This window comes from Typopeltis vanoorti, chromosome 1, assembly GCF_054136105.1.
Source record: "Typopeltis vanoorti isolate ZY-2024b chromosome 1, IOZ_Tvanoo_1.0, whole genome shotgun sequence".
NCBI lineage: Eukaryota > Metazoa > Arthropoda > Arachnida > Uropygi > Thelyphonidae > Typopeltis > Typopeltis vanoorti.
This window is the reverse complement of record NC_143549.1, coordinates 17,701,621-17,726,932: the sequence shown is the minus strand read 5'-3', so window position 1 is coordinate 17,726,932 and position 25,312 is coordinate 17,701,621. Positions and strand designations below refer to the sequence as shown.

General features: G+C 36.5%; 1 protein-coding gene across 2 annotated transcripts in view; it reads right to left on the bottom strand.

Moving 5' to 3' along the window:
• LOC150109817 (kinesin-like protein KIF11) overlaps positions 1–25,312 on the bottom strand; it is a 575,645-nt gene that overhangs the window by 241,517 nt on the left and 308,816 nt on the right. For both annotated transcript variants that reach the window (XM_090396826.1, XM_090396834.1), the window contains exons 14-15: positions 20,843–21,050; positions 12,872–13,044 (exon numbers count right to left, since the gene is read on the bottom strand). In XM_090396826.1, the coding sequence (XP_090252952.1) occupies positions 12,872–13,044; positions 20,843–21,050 (381 nt within the window). The remainder of the gene's footprint in view (positions 1–12,871; positions 13,045–20,842; positions 21,051–25,312) is intronic.

The window sequence follows — 25,312 nt, the reverse complement described above, 5'->3', positions numbered from 1 at the left end:
GCACAAGAGACACGTCACTTACAAGAGAACGCGAGTCATTGCTTTGTCTAGTCATGTTTTATTCTCGGCAATTCTAATGAAGAAAACCCTAGCCAGAGTCCTATGGGGACAAGTCTAATAACAATTTCCATTGCCATGATGAAGTAGAAAGAAATTATATAGAATCAAAGAAAATCATTCTCAACCATCAACAACAACAACCTGAGTTACAACTGTTCAGATTGTCATTGCTGTGGTCAAATACTGCATTCATGAGATGCTATACACATACATATGCCCAACAATGAAGCCAACGAGCCTGCACCAACCCGACATATCTCTCTGGTACCTTCTCCCACAGACACCTCCAGACTTCTTGTCTTGGCACTCTATCATATGCTTTCTCCAGATCAATAAATACTAGATGTAGCTCCCGTTGCTTCTCTCAAAATTTTTCCATCATTTGTCATACCCCAAAGATAGCATCTGTGACCGATCGACCAGGCATGAAGCCAAATTGCTACTTTGCAATCTCCACCTCCTTCATGTAATGCAAATAAATTAACAATAATTGTTAATTTATTTGCCTTACAAAACAAATGATGGGATGGCCTAGTGATAGTAACTAAAATACAACTAAGGTGGAGATACTAAACGCTTGACGTAACTATAATAAATATTAGAAGTTATTTCTGCATTGTTTATCAGTTTTTAATCATGAAAATGCCTCTGAAAAAATGAACAAAGGGTACTTAAGGGTCAAAGCTGTATAACTGAGAGGAGACCTCCACACAGACTTTAAAGGAATGCAGAGAACTGACCAGGGCATCTGACCCATCTCCAATCCTCATCTTCTCATGGTGCACCCTGTTGGATATCTACCTGGATACTGAACGAATGAGGAAGGGCTGGCAATTTGGGATTTAGCCAACCAAACTGTATTCTTATTGGCTTGAACCAAAATAAAAAAATTATGGTACAACATGACAAAATTTCATGCCAGCTGGGGTGTCGCCGGTTAAACAAGGCCCCCGTTATTTTCGCCAGGGAACCAGGGCGAACAGCAAAAAGTCAGCTACTGGAACAAATCTGAAAGCAATCCCATCTCAACATCAGAGATAAAGTTCGATACTATCAACATAAGCCTGAATAGCAAAGTAAATACAAAATGTTATATTCAGGAAATGACAATCAAGGAAAAGGGGTAGTCATAGTATTCAACACTAAATAAGAGGCTAATCTTCTTGAATGGCAGCCAGTCTCAAGTAGAGTGATGTGGACAAATATCAGAATGGGAAACTGGACAATGAGACTTATTTGTGCCTGTGGTCCAACAGAAGGATCTACTTAGGTAGAAGTAGAGGAATTTGAGGATCTGTCTAAAGAAAGCTACTGACACAATGAAAAAGGAAAAGTTGGTCCTTGTTGAGGATCTAAATAGCAGAGTAGGAAATGATTGTCAGACATACTTTTCTCCAAATTTTCCTAACATTTGGAGAAAAGAGCAAAGCTAATAATAATGGCAAATACCTGTTGGATTTCTGCTCAGGACATGGACTGGTTATTACTAACACCATGTTCCAACATAAAAATGTGCACAAATTCACATGGAGAGAAGAGGCAAGGAATAAGAAAAGGCTCACTGACTATATTATTGTTGATAGTGATGTTTAACCACTGGTGCAGGACACCAGGTTGTACAGAGGATTTGAAATCTGAAGTGATCACCATCTAGTCTTGAGCAAGATAAAATTGAATTTCATATTGAAAAGAATAACATGAAAGAAAGTTTTAAAGCAAATAAAAGTTGAACAGCTCTCAGATGTGAACTGTAGACTAAAATACACAAAGATTATTGAAAAAAAATGGAAGAGTTTGAGAACAGTAACCAAACCTTGGAGATTCAGTGGAAAGCTTGAAGAAAACCCTGATTGATTCAGCGAGAGAGACATGTGGTGAGGTTATCTGCAAGGATAGAAAAATCAGAACTCCATGGTGGACACAAGTTAAAGAGGCAATGATGGAAAAGAAGAAAGCATATCAAAACTTCCTGGCAAATAAGTCAGCCTGTGCTCTTAAAATATAAAGAGACAAATGTAAGAAAGCTAAACACTGTGCAAAACTAGCTAAACAAGTCATGGGAGGACTTTCGCAAGTACATAGAAAATAAATATCAAGAAGGTGGTAAGAAATTCTGGAGATTGTTGAAGAAGCTTAGAAATGGAGGAAAGAGTGCTGTAAAAGGAGGTAGAGATGATAAAGGTGACACGAAAACGGGAGAAAAAGATATCCTTGAGGTATGGAGTAATTACTTCGAAAAATTGCTAAATGAAACAAGCAATGATATCACAGTGGTAAAAGACACTCAAGAAGCATACAGTCAGGAATACATATCCATACTTGAATCTCGTAGATAGGCTTATACGTTGGTTATACATTTTTAAATAACTTAGGGAATTAAAACAACGTAGATCCGAATATAAATTAAATAATACTTTAATAGATATTTCCGATATTTCGGCAATGTCTCATTGCCATTTTCTAAAGGAACTTAACAAAAGGCAGGAGCACAAACAAGCTCTAACAATATAGTAACTGGAAATGAAGATATCTTTCTCCTAGAAGTCCTGATGGTGCCCTCTGGCGGGCTAAGTAGGCATTCTTGGCCGTTGGGCTGAAGGTCTGCTGATGTATGCCTCCCAAATTTGGGGCAGTCGCATACAACCAAATTTGTCGTACTTTGGCCAAACAGGCAGGACAGCGAATATCAGAATTTCTGAACACAAGGACTACATCCGATTTTACAAATATAGCCATTCTGGTCTTGCAGACCATGCTCTCGATACTCGCCACAGAATACGGTGGAAGAAAGCAAAAATAATACACCGGTGCAAATATAAATTCGAAAGATTATTTATGGAATCAGTCTCTGCCCTAAGAAACTCTCCAAACCTCAACAAATTTGGTTGTATGCGACTGCCCCAAATTTGGGAGGCATACATCAGCAGACCTTCAGCCCAACGGCCAAGAATGCCTACTTAGCCCGCCAGAGGGCACCATCAGGACTTCTAGGAGAAAGATAGCTTCATATCTTCATTTCCAGTTACTATATTGTTAGAGCTTGTTTGTGCTCCTGCCTTTTGTTAAGTTCCTTTAGAAAATGGCAATGAGACATTGCCGAAATATCGGAAATATCTATTAAAGTATTATTTAATTTATATTCGGGTCTACGTTGTTTTAATTCCCTAAGTTATTTAGAAATGTATAACCAACGTATAAGCCTATCTACGAGAATCAACATCATCCACGGAGATACTATCGCACGGAAGGCTCGCCAGTATGGTAAAATGAAGATGAAGCTGTCAAGACAATTAAATCGTCGACTTTCCTGAAACGCTGCCGGGATAACAAGGTAATCCCGAACTGTGTGAAATTGAAGCACCGCTTTGTTTCGCAAAAAGCGCTCCGTATATACAACCGCGCTAGCTGCACGTTACTACGCGAACGGATCACCGCAACGCGGTTAGGCTTAGCCAAAATTAACGATGCTATTCGTACCCTCGAAGAGGAACTTTCGTGCACTTTGAATCAAGAACTGTGGACAATTTTACATGACGTCTCGTGTACCTCTGCAGACAATGAGTTTGAAAAGATACGAAGCCGACAGATGAAGAAATTCGATAAATTAATAAAAAAATGGCAATGAGACATTGCCGAAATATCGGAAATATCTATTAAAGTATTATTTAATATTTATATTCGGGTCTACGTTGTTTTAATTCCCTAAGTTATTTAGAAATGTATAACCAACGTATAAGCCTATCTACGAGAATCAACATCATCCACGGAGATACTATCGCACGGAAGGCTCGCCAGTATGGTAAAATGAAGATGAAGCTGTCAAGACAATTAAATCGTCTGACTTTCCTGAAACGCTGCCGGGATAACAAGGTAATCCCGAACTGTGTGAAATTGAAGCACCGCTTTGTTTCGCAAAAAGCGCTCCGTATATACAACCGCGCTAGCTGCACGTTACTACGCGAACGGATCACCGCAACGCGGTTAGGCTTAGCCAAAATTAACGATGCTATTCGTACCCTCGAAGAGGAACTTTCGTGCACTTTGAATCAAGAACTGTGGACAATTTTACATGACGTCTCGTGTACCTCTGCAGACAATGAGTTTGAAAAGATACGAAGCCGACAGATGAAGAAATTCGATAAATTAATAAAAAAAGAATTCCACTGTCAATCCAGAACTTGCTACCAACACCGTAATCAACCTTTCTTCAGTCACCCTGAAGCCTAAAGCTCTCAACGTGCTTTCACGTGGCCACAACTTCGCCATTGCTCCCAAAAAAATACCAAGTGAGGATATTATGATCCAGATTGAAAGAGGAATCTGCCACCTTCCACATCAAATCGCCAACAGTGTAAGACTAGATGTAGCCTGTGTCCTTTCCATAGCAAAACCACCCAAAACCAATATATCCAACAAGGAATTTGAAGCCCTACAGGAATTGAGAAATAATAAAGAATTAGTTATCACCAGAGCGGATAAAGGGAATGCAACTGTAGTACTTAACCAAAAGGACTACAAAGGTAAGCTGAATGCTCTCCTATTAGATCGGGCTACTTACCTCCCTATCAATTACAATCCCATCAACTCACAAATAAGAAAACTTCACAGCCTCCTTAAGAAAGTCACTTCTTGGCCTGTAGAAGTTACCAACTGATTAAAACCGTTTAACTCTATACCCCCCCGTATTTACGGACTCCCAAAAATACATAAAGAAAATGTGCCATTACGTCCCATAGTGGATGGCATTGATTCCCCCACATACAAATTAGCTAAATATTTAGCCAAAGAGCTCACACACTATACTGGCAACACACCATCACACATAAAAAAACTCAGCCCACTTCAAAGCCAGCATAGAAAACCTTACACTCCAACATAATGACATAATGGTCAGCTTCGACGTCTCCTCCTTATTCACCAATGTCCCACTCAAGGAAACTTTAGAGCTAATCCAGCTAAATTTTCTCCCGATATCTCAGCCCTATTTCAGTTCACAATTAACTCAGGCTATTTCGTTTGGCAGGGAAAATTCTACAAACAAATAGAGGGGACAGCCATGGGCTCACCACTCTCCCCACCCTTAGCCAATTTCTTTATGGAGACCTTTGAGGAAAAAGCCTTAGCCTCTGCCCCACAAAAACCAACCATATGGCTTCGCTACGTTGATGAAGTGTTCGCTATTTGGCCACATGGCTCTGAAACACTCCTCTCCTTCCTCACACACTTAAACAACCAACACGCCAGAATCAAGTTCACCCTGGAAAAAGAGGAAAACAACTGCCTCCCCTTCCTAGACACACTAGTCACCTGCCAGCCTGATGGAACTTTGGTTTTCTCAGTTTAGAGAAAACCCACCCATACAGGCAGATACATCCACCAAAAATCTCACCACCCCCCCTCACAACAATATGGAGTGGTAAAAACACTATACAACAGGGCTAAACTAATCTGTTCTAACGACATAGCCCTTAACACTGAACTAAATCACATCCTAAACACTTTCTCAGCCAATGGCTACCCCCCCCCCAAAAAATCCAAAAAATATTAAAACCTACAAACCACAGCCCCCCTCCTCCCCCTCCACAAAAAAGATTACTCTAAATCCATCATCATTCCCTACATCCGAGGCACCTCAGAAAAAATTACCAAAATTCTAAAAAAACATGACCTCACCTCCTGTTACAGGCCTTACAGAAAATTGGCATCCCTTATCCGCTCTACCAAAGAGCGACCACTTCCCCTAGACCTACCTGGTGTATACCAGGTCCCTTGCAGTTGTAAACTGTCGTACTTTGGCCAAACAGGCAGGACAGCGAATATCAGAATTTCTGAACACAAGGACTACATCCAGTTTTACAAATATAGCCATTCTGGTCTTGCAGACCATGCTCTGGATACTCGCCACAGAATACGGTGGAAGAAAGCAAAAATAATACACCGGAGCAAATATAAATTCGAAAGATTATTTATGGAATCAGCCTCTGCCCTAAGAAACTCTCCAAACCTCAACAAATTTGGTTGTATGCGACTGCCCCAAATTTGGGAGGCATACATCAGCAGACCTTCAGCCCAACGGCCAAGAATGCCTACTTAGCCCGCCAGAGGGCACCATCAGGACTTCTAGGAGAAAGATAGCTTCATATCTTCATTTCCAGTTACTATATTGTTAGAGCTTGTTTGTGCTCCTGCCTTTTGTTAAGTTCCTTTAGAAAATGGCAATGAGACATTGCCGAAATATCGGAAATATCTATTAAAGTATTATTTAATTTATATTCGGATCTACGTTGTTTTAATTCCCTAAGTTATTTAGAAATCCATACTTGAAATGTGGAAAGGCAGCAGGAGTAGATAATATTCGACCAGAAATGCTAAAGTATGGTGGTATAAGAGTCTTACAGTGGCTGTACTGCATATTTCAGAAGGCCTGGACAGAGGGACAAATTCCTGATGATTGGAGTAGATTTCTCATAGTACTCGTATATAAAAAGGGAAATAAAACTGAATGCGAAATTACAGAGGTATTTCCCTATTGAGTGTTTTGGGCAAGATTTATGCCAGTATACTTGAGAAACAGTTGAGAAGAATTGTGGAAGACACGTTGGGTGAAAAACAAGCTGGATTCAGGCCAAATAGAGGCTGTCAGGATCAGATCTTCACTTTACGACAATAAGTTGAGAAAGCATTTGAATATAACAAAGATCTGTAAAAGGCATACGACAAGGTGCCAAGAGAGAAGCTATTCAATACACTACTGTTATATGGTGTCAATGGGGCATTATATCAAGCAATACATAGTCTTTATTTGAGTTGCAAGTCAGCAGTTAGAACTGAAGTACAAGAAGATGGTTTAATGTAAAATCTGGTGTGACACAAGGATGTACATTTTTCCATCTGTTATTCATCATTTATATGGATCACATTATGAAAGAAAGGGTATTAAACATGATATCAAATTTGGAATGTAAATGTCAGCTATTTGCTTTATGCAGACTATGTTATACTTCTAAATAAATCCGCTACAAGTTCGCAAGATTCCCTGACTAAATTGCATAATTGTTGTAATAGATATGGTATGAAGGTCACTAAATCCATCACCATTCCCTACATCCGAGGCACCTCAGAAAAAATCAATAAAATCTTAAAAAAGCATGACTTGACCAGTTGTTACAGACCACATAGAAAACTGGCATCCCTTATCCGCTCCACCAAAGACCAACCACTTCCCCTAGACCTATCTGGTGTATACCAGGTCCCTTGCAGCTGTAAACTGTCCTACTTTGGCCAAACAGGCAGGACAGCAAATATCAGAATCTCAGAACACAAGGATTACATCCGATTTCACCAGTACAGCCACTCTGGGCTTGCAGACCACGCTCTGGATACTCGCCACAGAATAAGATGGAAGAAAGCCACAGTAATATACCGCAGCAAGTTCAAGTATGAAAGACTATTCATGGAATCAGCCTCGGCCCTTAGGAACATGACAAACCTCAACAAATTTGGATGCATGAGACTGCCCCAAATTTGGGAAACTTTTATCAGAAGAACTTCAGCCCAAAGGCCAAGAACTACCAATATAGCCCGCCAGGGGGCACCATCAGGACTTTAGGAAAATGCTAGCTTCCTAGCTTCAGTCTCATTTGCTGTTATTAGTACTTGTGTGCACATGTCTTTGTAGTAAGTTCCCAAGAAGATGGCAACGTGACATTCGCCGAAATATCGGAAAGTATATATTAAAGTTTATTTAATCTATATTTCTAGTATACGCTGTCAATTCCTTAAATATTAGTTATCATGTTTAACCAGCGTATAAGCCTCTCAACAAGAATACTGAAGATGTACTATTAATTTTAGAATGAAATATCTGTCCCTTTACTAATTAAAGATATCACTGTGGTTTTTACGTGTTACTTTATTATTTAATCTTTCTTCCATTCTGTTGAAGTGACCATACACCTGAGATTAGCTTTACTAATATATTCCTGGATGCTGACCATGTCAAGTTCTTTTCTAACATCCTCCTTTTTTAATATGATATTGTGATTGAAGCCATCTGTTCAAGCTCCTAATCTTTCTCAGGACCCTGATATCTACGGTCTATTCTTCTGTCAAGTGTTTTATTTCTAACCCAGATCTCAGATCCATAAGTTAAAATTGGCTTGAACACTCTTGTATATAGCTAATGTTTTGACTAATTTCTCTCTTATTCCATATAAATTTATTCAGTTAACTTCCTACCATACCAGCTTAATACATTACAGGCTTTGTTGATTCTGTTTTCTATTTCCAATTTGAATTTACAAGCTTCAATAAAAATTATAGCTAGTAGCTTAAAAATGTTTTACTTGTTCTATAGTTTCTCCATTCACAAAGCAGTTGATATTTTCAATGTTTATGATTATTTTCTTTTTCTTGTTATTGTTAATTTTCACACCAAATTTATTACAACAGTTATTCAATTTAGGCAGGAAATCTTGCAGACTTTTATCAGATTTATAATATTGCATAAAGTAAAGACATGATATAAACATTTGCCATTTTTAGTATTAGGTTTAATACCGCCGTGCTTCATAATATGATCCACGTGAATAATGAACATCCTCATCTTATACCAGATTTAATATTAAACCATTTACTGTACTTCTTTAATTCTTGCTGCTGATTTACAACTCAAATAAAGAATACGTAGTGCTTGATATAATGCCTCATTGACACAATATATAACCAATGTTTTCAATAGCATTTCTCTTGGCACCTTGTCATATGTCTTTTGAAGGTCTACATAACTTAAATACAGATTTTTGATATATTGTCATGACTTCTCAACTATTTGTCATAAAGTGAATATCTGATCCTGACAGTCTCTATTTGGCCTGAATCCAACTTGTTCTTCAAACTTTCTTTCTACAATCCTTCAACCATTTTTCAAGCATACATACTTGAATAAATCTTTCCAGGAACATTCAGTAGGAAAATACCTCTGTAAATATCACATTCAGTTTTATTTCCTTTTTTGTATATAGGTACTATGGGAGCTCTACTCAAGTCATCTGGAATTCGTCCGTGTCCAGGCCTTTTGAACAATGCAGTGAAACAACTGTAAGACTTTCAATACCTCCATACTTGAGCATTTCTGCTCGAATATCATTAACTCCAGCTGCCTTTCCACATTTCACAATTTTATGGCTTTTTCTATTTTAAGTATGGATATGTATCATGATTGCATGCCCTTTGAGGATTTTCTACCAATGCGATGTTATTGGTTTTTTCATTTAGTAATTTTTTGACGTAATTACTCCATACACCAAGAGTAACTTTTTCTCCAGTTTTTACTATTCACATTTGAGAGCTTTATCATCTGATTCCTTTCATAGCACTCTTTCCTCCATTTCTAAGCTTTTTCAACACCCTCCAGAATAGCTTGCAACTATCTTTATATTTATTTTCTATGTTCTTACAAAAGACTTCCCATGACTTGTTTAGCTAGTCTTACACAGGGCTTAGCTTTATATTTGTCTCTATATTCTCTAAGACCACAAGGCTAACTTATTCACCAGGAACTTTTGATATGCTTCCTTCCTTCTTTTCTTTCACTGACTAACTTCTTGTGTCCACCATGGAGTTCTCATTTTCCTGTGCTTGCAGACGAATCAATATTTTCTTTGGGATTTGCCAATCAATCTCCAAGGTTTGTTTCCTGTTCTCAAATGTCTTCATTTTTTCTTCAATCATGTTTGTGTATTTTAGTCTACAGTTCACATCTGAGAACTGCTCAACTTTTATTCGCTTCAAAACTTTAATTTATTTTCAATATGAAATTCAATTTCATCCTACTTAAGACTAAATGGTGATCACTTCTAATTTCAAATCCTCAGTACACTCTGGTGTCCAGCACTAGAGAGAAAACATCACTATCAACAATAACATAGTCAATGAAACTTTCTTATTCCTTGCCTCTTTTCTCCATGTGAATTTGTACACATATTCATGTTGGAACATCATCATCATATTCCTGATATATACTGTCAAGTGGCGTACAGGATATGATAGTACTACATGAAAAATTACATCATTACTAACTTCCTATCTACAATTTTCCACCAAATCAGTCTGTTACCTGTCAAGACTCCAATAGTATCAGATCTTATATTTCTATCTTCCAAGGCACATTTTACTGTATCAAACCACCTATATCTTGGTCTTCCTCTGGGTCATTTTTTTTTTTGCCAACCTGGCAGAGAACACTTGTTTTGCTAATCTTCCCTTTCCCATTCTGTTTAAGTGACCATACTACCTGAGATTAGCTCTGCTAATGCATTCCAGGATGCTGACAATGTCAGGTTCTTTCTTAATATCCTCAATTTTAATACGATATTGCCATAGATGCCATCTGCTCATGCCCATAATCTTTCTCAGGACTCTCATACCTGCAATCTCTAGTCTTTGGTGATGTGTTTCACTTCTGACCTAGGTCTCAGATCCGTAAGTTAAAATTGGCTTGAACATTATCTTGATATACAGCTAATTCAGTATTTTGACTGATTCTTCTCTTATTCAACTGAATAAATAGAAATTTATTCAGTTGATTTTCAGCAAACAGCTTTGCTGATTCTCAAGTCTATTTCCATATTTAATTTACCATCTTAACTAAAAATTGTTCCAAAGTAGCCGAAATGTTTTACTTGTTCTATACGTTCTCCATTTACAACGCAGTTGATATATTCAATGTTTCTGATTATTTTCATTACATTTCTCTTTTTATTGCTGACCTTCATACCATATCCATTACAACAGTTATTCACTTTAGTCAGGGAATTTTGCAGACATGTATCAGATTTATTTACAAGTATAACATCATCTGCATAAAGCAAAGAGCTGAGATTAACATTTCCAATTTTGATATCAGGTTTAATACCACTTTCCTTAATAATCTGATCCATATAGATAATAACAAAGGGGATAATTTACATCCTTTTCTGACACCAGATTGAACATTAAACCATCTTCCTGTAGTTCATTCAATCCTAACTGCTGACTTACAACTCAAATCAAGACTAAGCATTGTTTGATATAATGCCCCACTGACACCAAACAACTGTAGCATTATGAATAGCTTCTTTCTTGGTACCTTTGTCATTCGCTTTTTCCATTTTGCCAGGAACTTTTGATATGCTTTCTTTTCTTTCACTGCATCTTCAACTTCCTGTATCCACCATTGAGTTCTGTATGTTCAAGTATGATTTTTCTATCCTTACTGAGAACCTCACCACATGCCTCTCTGGCTGAATCAGTTAGTGTTTTCTTTAAGACTTGTCATTGAATCTCCATGGTTTGGTTCCTGTTCTCAAACTCTTTAATTTTTTCTTCAATCATGTTTGTGTATTTTAGTCTATAGTTCACATCTGAGAGATGCTCAACTTTTATTCACTTTAAAACTTTCTTTCATGTTCTTCTTTTCAATATGAAATTCAATTTTATCCTGCTCAAGATTAAGCAGTGATGACTTCCAATTTCAAATCCTCTGTACACTCTGGTGTCCTGCACCAGGGAGAAAGCATCACTATCAACAATAACATAGTTAATGAGACTTTTCTTATTCCTTGCCTCTTCTCTCCTTGTGAATTTGTGCACAAATTGACATTGTGTTAGTAATAACCAGTCCATGTCCTGAGCAAAAATTCAACAGGTATTTGCCATTATTATGAGCTTTGCTATTTTCTCCAAATTTTCCCAATATATTTTTTGTATGTCTGACAATCATTTCCTACTCTGCTATTTAGATCCCCAACAAGGACCAACGTTTTCTTTTTCATTGTGTCAGTTGCTTTCTCTAAAGCTTCAAAAAATTCCTCTGCTTCTACCTTAGTAAAACCTTCTGTGGGACCACTGGCACAAATAAGTCTCATTGTCCAGTTCCCCATTCTCATATTTGTCCACATCACTACTTGAGACTGCCTGCCATTCAAGAAGATTAGCCTCATTTCTATTCGTTTTCCTTGATTTTCATTGCCTGAGTATAACATTTTGTATTTATTGTTCAGAAAGATCTTACCAGTTTTGGTCTTTTTTGTTTCACTCACCCCTATTATGTTGATCTGGTACTTATCCAATTCCTCAGCTAGCTCCATTTCTTTGCCATTCAGGATTCTTATGTTGTTAGTACTGATCTTGAACTATGATGACGTTGAGTTCTGATGTTTTTCAGGATTTGTTCCAGTAGCTGACTTAACTGTTCACCATGGTTCCTTGGCAAAATACAATAGTGGGCCCCTTGTTTAACGTAATGCCCTAGCCGGCATGAAATTCTGTCATGTTGTACCATCATTTTACATTGTGGTTCAAGCCAATAAGAATACAATTTTGTCGGCTAAATCCCAAATTGCCAGGCCATTCTCATTCTTTCAGTATCCAGATAGATACTTAACAGGGTGCACCACGAGAAGATGTGGATTGGACATTACCTCATTAGTCATAAGCCCTGGTCGTTTTTCAACAATCCTTAAAAGGCTATGTGGACGTCTCTTCTCAGTTATGTAGCTTTGACCCTTAAGCACCTCCCCACACACACAGAAAATAAAATAAATATCAATTATGAATATTGTACTACTTACAATGAAAGTAGAAAATTTTTTGTTCTGATGTGACTAAATATATAATCAGGAAGCAAAAAGAGAAATCTCATAAATGGAAAAAAATAAAAGTAGAGAGTAAATAATATGCATGCCATAAGAAGTGAAAAAGGAATCCAAAACAGAACTATTTACATTTAAAAAAAAAAAAAGACTTCTGAATTATAAATATAAAATCTTACCTTACTTTGCAATGCCTGATCAAGTGCTTCACTTATTAAAGTATCAGACTTTGCTTGCTGGTCCACAAATTCTGAAGAAAGACAATTTATATTTGGAGTGAGGGAGCTTACTAATGAATGGAAGCTTTCAGACAATTCAGAGAGATGATTTTGCCATAAATCAAATCCTTTATCTGTAATGAAAATATCAAAGAATGCTGAGTACAGTATAATAAATGATTTCAAGTAAAATGGATTTAAAATGCTTGGAGAAATAAAAAGTAGTCAAATTTTTTACTACAGACTGCTAACAAAAATGAGCAGTTTTAGTGAAAATTTTATTATAGTGAATTTTATTTCACATGGTACTATTCAATTTACTAGACAACAGTCAAGATTGCTATGCAGTGTTATTTATGATAATCAGCATGCTTTAACTTACTACAGTGAAAGTTAAATGTACAATTGATTTTCTTTTATTTGTTCATGCATCTACTACTCCTAAGTAACATCAAATGGAAAAGTAGACTGCACTCTTAGATAAAACGTAAAAACTGTATACTACAAAATACAACAAAATAAAATGCGAAAAAAATAAATAAAAAGGGAAATAAAGCAAAAGCTGTGAAAGTGGGGGGGGGGGGGGGGTGCTTAAAGGTCGAATCTGTATAACTGGGAGGAGACAGCCTTTTAAAGAATGCAGAGATCTGACTGGTGATTCTGACCTAATGTCCAATTCTTACCTTCTTGTGATGTGCCATGTTAGGTATATCTGGCAATTTGGAATTTAGCTAACCAAATTGTATTCTTATTAACTTAAACCAGAAAGCAAAATGATGGTACAGTATGGCAGAATTTCATGTCTGTTTGGGCGTTGCCTGATTAAACAAGGTCTTTGTTATTTTCATCAGGGAATCAGACGGAACAGTGAAAAGTCAGCTACTGGAACAAATCCCTGAACATGTCCCAACCCAAGCATCGACTGAGTTCAAGATTGGTATTATCAACATAAGAAGCATGAACAGAAAAGAAATGAAACTAGCAGAAGAATTGGATAAGTACTAGTTTGACATAACAGGGATGACTGAAACGAAGATGAGAAAAACAGGTGAAATCTTTCTTAGTATTCAGGCAATAACGATCAGGGAGGAATATCAAAATGGAGGAATTTGAGACATTAGAGAAGTCAGGTAGCTCAATGAAAAAGGAAAGGTTGGTTCTTGTTGGAGATCTAAACAGCAGAACAGGAAATAATTACTAGAGATACAAATGTTGTGGAAAAATTTGGAGAAAAGCAAAAAGCCAATAATAATGGTAAATAAATACTGGATTTCTGTTAAAAGATATGGATTAGTTAAATTGTCTTCTCTACATTTCATAAAATTTAGATGGAGAGAAGTTGCAAGAAATAAATCTCATTGACTATGTTATAGTTGATATCAATGTTTTCCCACTGGTTCAGGACACAAGAGTATACTGAGGATTTAAAATAACAAGTGATCACTATTTAGTTTTGAGCAGGATAAAATTGAATTTAATATTCAAAAGAAGTGTGTGTAAGAAAGTTTAAAATTAATAAATGTTGTGCAGCTTTCAGAGGTAAAGTAGATGTATAGCTGGATAGATGAAATTCAACCAGAAATGCTGAAATATGTAGATATAAAAGTTTTATAGTGGCTACATTGCATAGTTCAGAAGGCCTGGACAGAGGGACAAATTTCAGATGATCTGAGTAGAACTCATAGTATCCATATATAAAAAAGGGAAATAAAACTGAATGCGAGAATTACAGAGGTATTTCCCTACTGTGTGTTCCTGGAAATATTTATGCAAGAATAGAGAAATGGTTAAGTATTGTAGAAGGAAAGCTTGGTAAAGAACAAGCTGGATTCGGACAAAACAGAGGCTGTCAGGATCATTTTTTCACTTTATGACAAATAATTGGGAATATAATCAGGATTTGTATTGAAGTTTTTGTTGATCTGGAAAAGGCAAATGATAAGGTGCCAAGAGGAAAGTCTTCAAAATATTACAGTTATATGATGTAAATGAGACATTATATTAAAAAAAATACAGTTTATTTTTTAAGCTATAAGGCAGTTAGCCTTGAAGGAGCAATAGGAAGATGGTTTGAAGTAAAATCAAGTGTGTGAACAAGGGTGCACATTATCTGCACTGTCATTCATTATCTATATGGATCACATTATGAAGGAAAGCGGTATTTAATCTGATATCAAAATTGATGATGTTAACTTAGCTCTTTACTTTATTCAATGATGTTATACTTCTGATTAAATCCAGTACAAGTCTGCAAAATTCCCTGAAAATTGAACTGTTGTAATAAATTTGGTATGCAAATAGGTAGAAACATGAAAAAATTACATGTCTCCTGAATGGTGAACCTATAGAACAAGTAAAACATTTCAGCTATTTAGGCACAATATTTAGTGAATATGGTAAATTAAATATGGAAACAAACAACAGAATTAGTAAAGATAGTAATGTAGGAAATCAGCTGAATAAATTTATATGGAAAAAGAAAGATGGGATAATATGGAAAGAAAGATGCACTAAATTATCTGTATTACAACACTTTATGAAAGACAGTCTTCAAATCAATTTTAATTTCTGTATCCGAGAGTTGGGTAGAAATAAGACACTTGATCAAAATTATTTTTTAGAGGTACCTGTGGCATAGTATAATTATTCAAACGGTACAGATATTTCATACTAAAACTAATGGAACATCTTCAGTGTCACACAAACAGTTATAGGAATGGAATACAAGTAACGAACATTCATTGGATCACCTATTAAAATACAATTGTTGCGTGCTAGGAAATTACAGAAATAATAACTAATCTTTAAGATAATTAGTTTTTTTTATTGATTGCATAAAATAAGTCTCCAATATCTTCGAGAGCGAGAGACAATCATTTCGATTTAAATTCGGTCAGTGTAAAATAGCTTCATAATGTTCTTTAAAAAGACATTCATATTTTTTCAAAATTCTACCTATGGGTTCTGAGATTCCTGGAATGTAAGGAATTGGAACTCTGCGGACTGTTAAAGAAACCTCAGGTGTTGCAACATACGATTCAATTATCTGTTGGATTTGATTGGGGTTGTAATTATTCGATTCCATTAACTTTTTAATGATGGAAAGTTCTTGTTGTAAGATTACTGGACAAGTGAAAACTTTATGTGCTCTATTAATTAGAGATTTAAGAATGCCAAATTTTTGAGATGTGTGGTGAGCAGACTTTTTACGAATGTATCTGCCAGTAAATGTGGCTTTCAAAAGATGCTTTTAGATCAGCTACCAGAAGTTCGAGTAAGGAGGATGTCCAAGAATGGTAAAGTACGAGAATTTTCTTTTTCTGTGGTGAACTGAATACGTGGATGAAGGCTATTTATCTGTTGTAAACATGTGGAAAGCTCATCTTCAGTATGTCACCAAATAGCAAAAACATCATCGACATAACAATACCAAAGAGATGCTTGAGGATGAATAGATGAAAACTGTTTTCGAATTGTTTCAAAAAGTAGTTTGCCAAAGGTGGAGAGAAGGCTACCCATGGCAGTACCTTCAACTTATTTGTAGATCTTGTTTTTCCAGCTGAAATAACCTGAACGGATAACAAATTCGAAAATCTTTGCAATATTATTATTACGGGCGACTCCAGGGGAGGCCCTAAACATCATGTCCACACAACTATACGACATTCTCGCAGTATCTATCATACCTTGCCTAGAACTCACTCATGATCATAGCACCCACAACCGACTCTGGCAGCTTATTCAACTCAGTTACCACTCTAAAAGTAAAGAACCCAGCTCTAACACCCTTGCTAACCACACTCTTGCCCAGCTTCCATAGATGTCCCCTAGTTCTCCCACCACCAGTCCTGATCTCAAAAATATCCTCTGAATTAATTCTATAGAAACCCTTTAGCAATTTGAATGCCTCAATCATATCTCCCCTTTTCCACTTATCAACTAATTTCTGCAACCCACAAATCTTCAACCTGTTCTCATAAGGTTGATTCCATAGACCTATCATCTTGGTCACTCGCCTCTGGATCCTCTCCACCTCCTCCCCACCAAGAAGAAACTTAGGTGACCAAATCTGGGCAGAGTAGTCGAGATGAGGTCTTATCAAGGCTCAGTACAGAGGTACAATAACTTGCTTCTCTGCTCGTCAAATTATTTTTCAACAACCAAGTGAGTTGATGAGCTGATTTAGCCACTTTTGCAATGTGCCCCCTAAACTTCATCTCCCTATCCACCAACACTCCCAAGTCTATGACCTCATCAATCTCCTGGAGTACAGTTCCACCCATAACTGTACTCCTGCTGCTAATCTTTTCACCCTAAAATGCATAAACTTACATTTTGTCACATTAAATTGACATTCTCCTTAGACCAGAACTCCAATCTATCCAAGTCATCCTGCAAGATTTTGACATCTTCTGCATCATTCACTATTGCCCTACCCAACTTTGCATCATTAGCGAACATCACCACCTGGATGATATACTCTTGCAAAGTGCTCGCTCAGTAATTCCACTATATCGACTGATTCAGTGACCTCCTTACCATCAACATTCTTTAAAATCATTCTGCCGTGTACAGTTTTTTTTTTTTGCTTGCAGCATATTGAAAGAACTGTTTAGGATTCTCTTTAGCTTGCATACCTAGTTTCCTTTCATAATCTGCTTTTGCTCCTTTTCTTTTACCACACTCGTTACCCTTCTGGCCTGCACTTTATACCGTTCGTGTGCCCGCAGGTCACCTTTCTCTTTAAATTCCCTCCACAGTTGTTTTTTTTTTTTGCAGCTCAAGCTTAATGGTATTATTCATCCATTTAACCCCTACTTGATTTACTATAGATCTGAGAGCTGGGTCAGAAGTAAAACACTTGACCAAAGACTAGAGACCGCAGATATGAGAGTCCTGAGAAAGATTAGAGGCGTGAACAGATGGCATCAATGGCAATATCATATTAAAAATGAGAATATTAGGAAAGAACTTGACATTGTCAGCATCCAGGAATGCGTTAGCAGAGCTAATCTCAGGTGGTATGGTCACTTAAATAGAATGGGAGAGGAAAGATTAGCAAAACAAGTGTTCTCTGCCAGGTTGGCAGGAAAACGACCCAGAGGAAGACCAAGATATAGGTGGATTGATACGGTACAAAGTGCCTTAGACGATAGAAATATAAGATCTGATAATGTTGGAGTCTTGACAAGTAACAGACTGATTTGGAGGAAAACTGTAGATAGGAAGTTAGTAATGATGTAATTTTTTCATGTAGTACTGTCATATCCTGTACACCCCTTGAGGGTACATGGCAGGAATTTGATGATGATTGTTTTACTATTCGGACCCTAGGTATACAATCAGCCATAACCTTCTGTAAATGTCTTGACCACTTCCCATGCTCAATCGACATCCAGCCCTTGCAGTTGTACATACCATGCGCTGATCCAAGCAATCTCCTAAGCTTGTCATATACTTGCCAGCACAGTAATTCCATATATACCCTGTCTTAATCGAAAATGCCACACCTTTAGCCATCTCCCAGGTCAAGACCTTATGATCACTCTCACGAATAGGTGGCAACAGGGTCATATTCATTACAGTCAAAATCTCAGATGATTACCAGGTCAAGCACTCTCAAACCCCTAGTATTTTCCATTCCATGCTGTCTCAGATAGTTATTCCTTAATAATTGAATAAATTTCATTTCCTTCCTCATGTGTCCTCTCCTCCTTCCAATCAACATTACCATAATTGAAATCCCCTATAATAATTACCCTCCTTCCACTCATTTCATCAATTTGTATATGCATACTATCTTCACCATCTATTCCATCACCTGGTCTATAGCAGCACCCAACTATATATTTTGTTCTGCCAATCTCAATCTCACACCAAATAGTCTCAAATAAGCTCTTTTCACTATCCTGCAATACAACTTCAATTCTCCTTGGCTGCAGTTCATCAGCTATACATCAATAACACTCCCCCCATTTTATTCTCTCTGTCCCCCCTGAACACACTATACCCTACACATTCTATCCCACTAACTATATCATCTTCCATCAGCCATGTTTCACTAATGCCAATAATCTGTGGCCAGGAAGAGCCAATCAAGGCCAAAAATTCTTCTTGTTCCTAATACTCCTGGCATTAGTATACATGAAATGCAGAGGTCGCTTTGTCCCACCCCTATCTTGATGCATTATTCTAACTATCCCATTCCGATTTCTTGTCCTTAGTACCTGCTCAGGTACATTATATACATTCTTACACTCAACTGTCTCACTGATGTCTGCATATTCACTCCCCCCCCCCCTTGTTAGTTCTAGTTTCTCTCGTTCTGCACATCCATTTACACTTCATGCAGCAACACTTTTTCTAGTCTCTGCACACCAAATCCATTCAAATGCAGGCCATCCATCTTGTATAAATCCTTTCGCCCATCAAATTCATTCCACACCACACCGTCTGCATAACCTGCACATAAAGTCATTTGCGATTATGGTCCTCCTCCTAAGCTCCTCTCTGTCGTACCGCGGTAACAGACTCACCATCCTAACTCTGTCACTCTTTTCTTTCGCTACCTTTAGAGGGTCACCATACAACACTCTTTCCTTCATTTCAGGAACTCTCCCACTCTTATGCTTATTTTTCTTTCAAACACTTGTTTATTTCCATTAGCCGAGGCACTCGGGAAAGAGTTTTGCAGGTGCTCCAACTCTCGCTGCGCACTGTGTATCACTGCACGCAACCTAGCGATCTCACTCCCTACAAATAATTCCTCATTTTTTCATCATTTAAACCCTTTTCTCTTTCTGCATACTTGCTTTCACTCTCTCTTTGATCACTGTTCTCATTGCCATCTTGTACAACATCACAATTCCCTATCAAGCCACTATTTTCACTCGCATTCTTCAACCATAACTATCTCACAACCTGACACATACTTCAATTCCTCACTTTGCTTACACATTCTCCCACCACTATCACTTTCCATTCAAACTCCAACCTCCTTTGGGAATGCATACATCCCACATACATCACATTGGACAAACTCCCTCACATTATAGTTTTTGAACAAAGCATCATATTTTTGGACACCATTATCTTACGTCACATTACTGCCATGTGTTATTCTATGAAACGTATCGTTAAAATACTAAGTTAAATAAAATGGAATTCACACCAAAATCACACAGACACAACAAGCTACCAAAAATCAAAAATAAACAATACTATGTTAAAATTTAAACTAATATTCCAATTTTCACTCAAAATTATACTTAGCTTTCGGGAGCTCTCTGAAAACATTCAACATTGACATGGTGTGTAGTATCTGGAGGGTAATCCTCATAATAATTTGACTGTGTCGGGGCTAATGGAATATTGGTAAAGAGAGAAACAATGTCAAAACTGACTAACAACTCAGACTCTTTGATTTTTATATCCTTGATTTTTTCAAGAAAATCTGTTGAATTTTTTTTTATGTAGGATCTGGAATATCCAGTGAAAGCAATTAAGGAACGTGACAAGACTTTTGTAATTCAATAGGTAGGAGAATCAATGCAATTCACGATAGGTCACATTGGATAGCTTTATATCTCTGGACATGATGTTAGGGCCTCCCTCGATGAGTCTGTCGACTCCTTGGAGTTGCTCGGAACAATAATAAAAAAATAATAATAATCTTTCATGTTATCTTATCACATTTCAATATAAAATATTAAACATGAATTAATCATGTTTTAATATTTAATCGCAAGAATACTCAGCATTTCTATCCCAGGGTTGTCCCTTAAGAATATAGGAAATTTCCTATATTGTACTGATCTGTTTTAGAGAAGCAATGTGAAAATTTTCAGAAAGATATCTAGAACTGGATAATTTAATTAACTAATTATTCTAAATACTGTTAATGCTACTACATAAGTAACAAGGATAACTTACTAGTAAATTTTTCAAATTCTTCAATCTTTTGAACACTTTCGACAGCCATAGATGAAATTGCATTGTCTAGTTCTTCAAACTGACCATGGATATATTTGCTGAATTCCTCAAACAATTCTTCATTTTTCCTTTCCACACTTTTTGTTCTATTCAACTTATCATGAAGATTTTCTGCATCTTTGGTACTTTCATCTACTACAGATAAAATCTTAATGGAAAAAAAAAAAAGAAAGAAAAAGTTACTTTGTGATAGAAGAACAGACATTATTTACTTTAAAAATTAATTTACATGCTGCAGAGAACAGTAGTAAAAATAACAACGAAAAGCTCCTGTTTCTATAAATAAAAATGTACTTAAAATGATATCAGTATCAAGTAGCATGAAGCTGAGAAGGGAGAAAGAGTCTCTGGCAAAGAAAAATCTGCACCAAATTATAGTGAGAATACGAAGTTTAGAATTAGCAGACATTCTAGATAAATTAAGTGTTATTTTATTATTGATAGTACATTTAAGCAATCTCTATGTCAGTATAACCCAGTGGCACTGGCATATCCACATTCATGTTTTTTTTTAATCTACCAGTTTCTATAGAACTATTGTCAGTTTAACTCAAAATACAAACTATTAAAAAAAAATAACCAAAATGTGGTTGACAAATGAGAGATACAGCCATAAAATTCTTGTTGATTAAACAAATCAAGCACATAAATGCTGAAAAAAAATGAACCATACTGATTTCACCTTTCTTTTCTGGTTGAACTAATTAATTAAATAGACCCTATATAATTTGAAATCATATCATGATCATAATGGATAGTGGTCTGGATCGTTTCAACTTCTCCAGTGATCTTTATGTAGTTGTAATAATACAAGCAATCTGATTAATTTTGAAGTGACATTCTTCTAATTGAGGAAAATCTATTTGTGTTTGATCATGTTGCATAACCTCCCCATAGGCAACATAGCTGACAGCAAACATAAATTGCATATATGCCTAGTTCTCCAATGAACAATCAACTTCAATAATCTGAATAATGCAAATATTTATTATACTTGAAGATTCATCCTATCTTATTTTTTTATTGTAGAGTGCAGATCATGATATGTGTAACTGTGATTTCATTCTGAAAGTAATACTTGCAGCTGATACTGTTCCCAGCATCTTCTACTTCTTTTGCATTCCGTTGATTATTTTTGATGTCTTCTGTATATTTCATTTTCCAATACCTTCTTTGTATCTTAAAAACCATACATTAGCTGTTGCTTAAATTTTCTTATTAAAGCAATTTTTAGAAAAGGATGGCACTATCAAATACAGTTTTTATGCCTAGCATTTTTGCCTACTTGCTCTCAATCTCAAAAAGGGAATTTGCTGCGATCTGAGAAGGAAATCAGAATATCTAGCCTCTAGATTAAGAATAAAGTATATTCTCTGATATGATAAAAGCTTTTACTACTATTTTAACAAATAATATATAATAATGAAGAAATATACTATGAATATAATTTTGTTCATCATGATAGCATATCTATGTGCAGATAGGGAATTTATATCATGAGGTTCTGAGAGAAGGTATTCTGGCCCATAAGAATATAATGAATACTGTAGTTCTCTTGGCAGTATATAACCTTTTTTAAAATATATAATGACAGTGAATCCTTCCCCAACTGAGGGAGCTCACTGCTGATATGTCCTGTAACCATTTCTGGATGACACGGTAGGTGATCAGTACTAGAAATGTCTGTTGCATGAAGGGTAAACTTATCATAAATGAATATACCTGGTTGGCAATGATACTATGGTTGGTCCTCATTGCAGCCTATGTTCTACTAAAGGAGACTAGCATGAAAATATGCTCAGACTAGGACTTTACCACAACCATCATCTTGCACTATAGTAACCAAATGTGATGAGTGTTGTTGATGTTACCATACACCTATCCTTCTGTCTATATGGAATTCCAGATTCCATATAGACATGGAGGAGCTAGGATTTTACTCCAGGTGCCTTTCTTCAGCCTAATAAGCATCCAAGGCTGATGTGGCTCCATCCACCTTTGCAATTGGTGCTCAATTTTGTTGGAAAACATGGACCTCTGGCTATCTATTATACATGAAATCAGAACACTGTTCAATCCATGACTTTAAAAGAGGTTCTGATTTATAATGAAAAATATTCATTATTTTGCTTCTATTATATTCAATTCGTGATATGCTCCATCTGTTTGTCGTACATCAATCAATAGTTTGCAACTACATACAGCAACTACACACAGAACTGAGTAGGTTTTCTGTAAAATGCTTGTTATACTTAATATATTCTAGCACACTTGTTCACAAAGCAGCAGAAGTAACTACTTCTAAAATGTTTTAATTGGCTCCTGAAGCTCCAACTTCATTATAAGCCAAAGTTCAAGGTTATGACCTTACATATAAATTCTATTCATCATTATCTCTCTCTCTCTCGCTTTTTCTATCGCATAGTAATCACTGGGAGAGAGAAAGTGGTAATAACTACTGCTATAAAAAGGTTTTCACATGACACTTAGTAAATGCACTCACATAAAAATTGTAATTAGTTACATTAAAAAGATAGGCTTGTTTTCAAGATCAAATCAAAGAAAGAAGTTTGTTACTTTCGAAGTACCAGAGAAGCCTCATGTTTATCCAAGACCTTACAAAGACAGTGTTCTGTAGAATTCTTAGCTTGCAGTCGTGATTCTAACGTTCTAAATTCCCCTTTCTTATAGATTGATTTTATGAGTGGTAAGTTGGTCTCATGCTCAGACAACTCAGATTTACATAACAAAACATGTTTATTAGGATCTTAGAGTACTTACAATTAGATTCACATACACACAAGAATTTAATCAATTAAACACTAAATCAAACTGGAGAATACAAGTGAACATTCTAATAAATAATCAACAACTCTAGCCTTCAAGTTAATCAATGACAACACATAACATTCACAATACAACATTTTAAATCAGATTCTATCTACAATTCTAGCTCCTCACATTAATTTGGTCACACACGAGCATAAGTTTTCAGACAACCAGTCTAATGAAAACACCAACCAATTGCTAAGCATATTAATCATTCAAAGTTCCAAGTATTTGTCCATAACTTCCTTTCACTAGAAACTGATTCGCCTTTCCTTCTAATACTATTAGAAAATAAGTAAGAAAGTTCTGTACATTATCACTGTGATTACCATCTCCACCTTGTCTGTCTTCTTTTGTTTAATAAGACTCTGCACTTCCATCAGTTCGTGTCCACGTGGAGGTCATGTTGTTCATCTGATAAGGGCTTTCTCTGCACTTAGCGATGCTAGCGTTCATCTCAATCCATTACGGGTCACTATGGTCAGCATTCCTGCCTTTGGGAAATAACCTTCCGCCGCCTCATTCTGGTAGGACTTCTATCGACGGCTCGAAACAGTGGATGCCGACATCTTGCATACTGCCTGTCTGGTACCCATCAATCATTGACAGGGAAGAGATCGATCGCCAACCAACATCATAACCGTTATAGAATCCTTTATTATATCTCCATTGCACCCTCTTTTCTGCTACAGAAATCTTCAAATGGCACTTTCCCTTGTGCCCTTAAGCTGTTTCGTCATAACTCTTCTCCTCGAGGAATGCGAGCTCAATTCACCATCCGCATAAGCCTTCGCCTCAGGCATTATGCCAAACTGGGTGGCTGTCACGCGACCCTTGGACTTTTGTTTACACTGGATATACATTTCACATAGAATACATTTTGATCGCTACAACTTACAAAATGGAATTTCTATTTAGACAAACAAATTCATTTTTCCTTTGTACTTGACATTAAAGTTATTCATTTATGCTCCCCTTTTACAATTTGTTTTTTTTACTATAGTAAAAGTATCTTAGTTATTTTATTCTTGTTAAATCTTGAATGAAATAATTTTTTAATGAAAATTCCTCATTCAAGATCTAACAACAGCTAATCAGAGCAACTGGACAAAAACTGTTGGCCTATGCCAGATCCTTGCAATGTTTTGGAATAGCAATGACAACTGACTTAAGCCAAGAGTCCAGAAACTCTTCCTCTGAAAATATTCTGTCGTATAGTAAGAGAAGGTGATCCATGAGAAGATCAAGAGAGATCTTGAATCATCCCATAATGCATGAAATCAGGGCCTACTGTGCTAAGATCAGAGGGCAGAAGTGCTCTTTTTGTATTCCTGCTAAACAGGCTGATTGTATGGCTCTATCCCTTGGCACAAAAGCTTAGCCACTGTTCCTCTTTCAATATTAAAAAATCAGGAAGATATGAAACTGTTGCCGAGATTCTAGCAAAGTTTTCTCCCAAAGTGTCTACAATAGCTTTACGATCAGCAACAATACATCCATTATATTCCAAATTAGAAAATCAGTGCATGTTCTGTATCTAACTTTCATCTTCAGGATTTTATCCCATACAATTTTTGCACA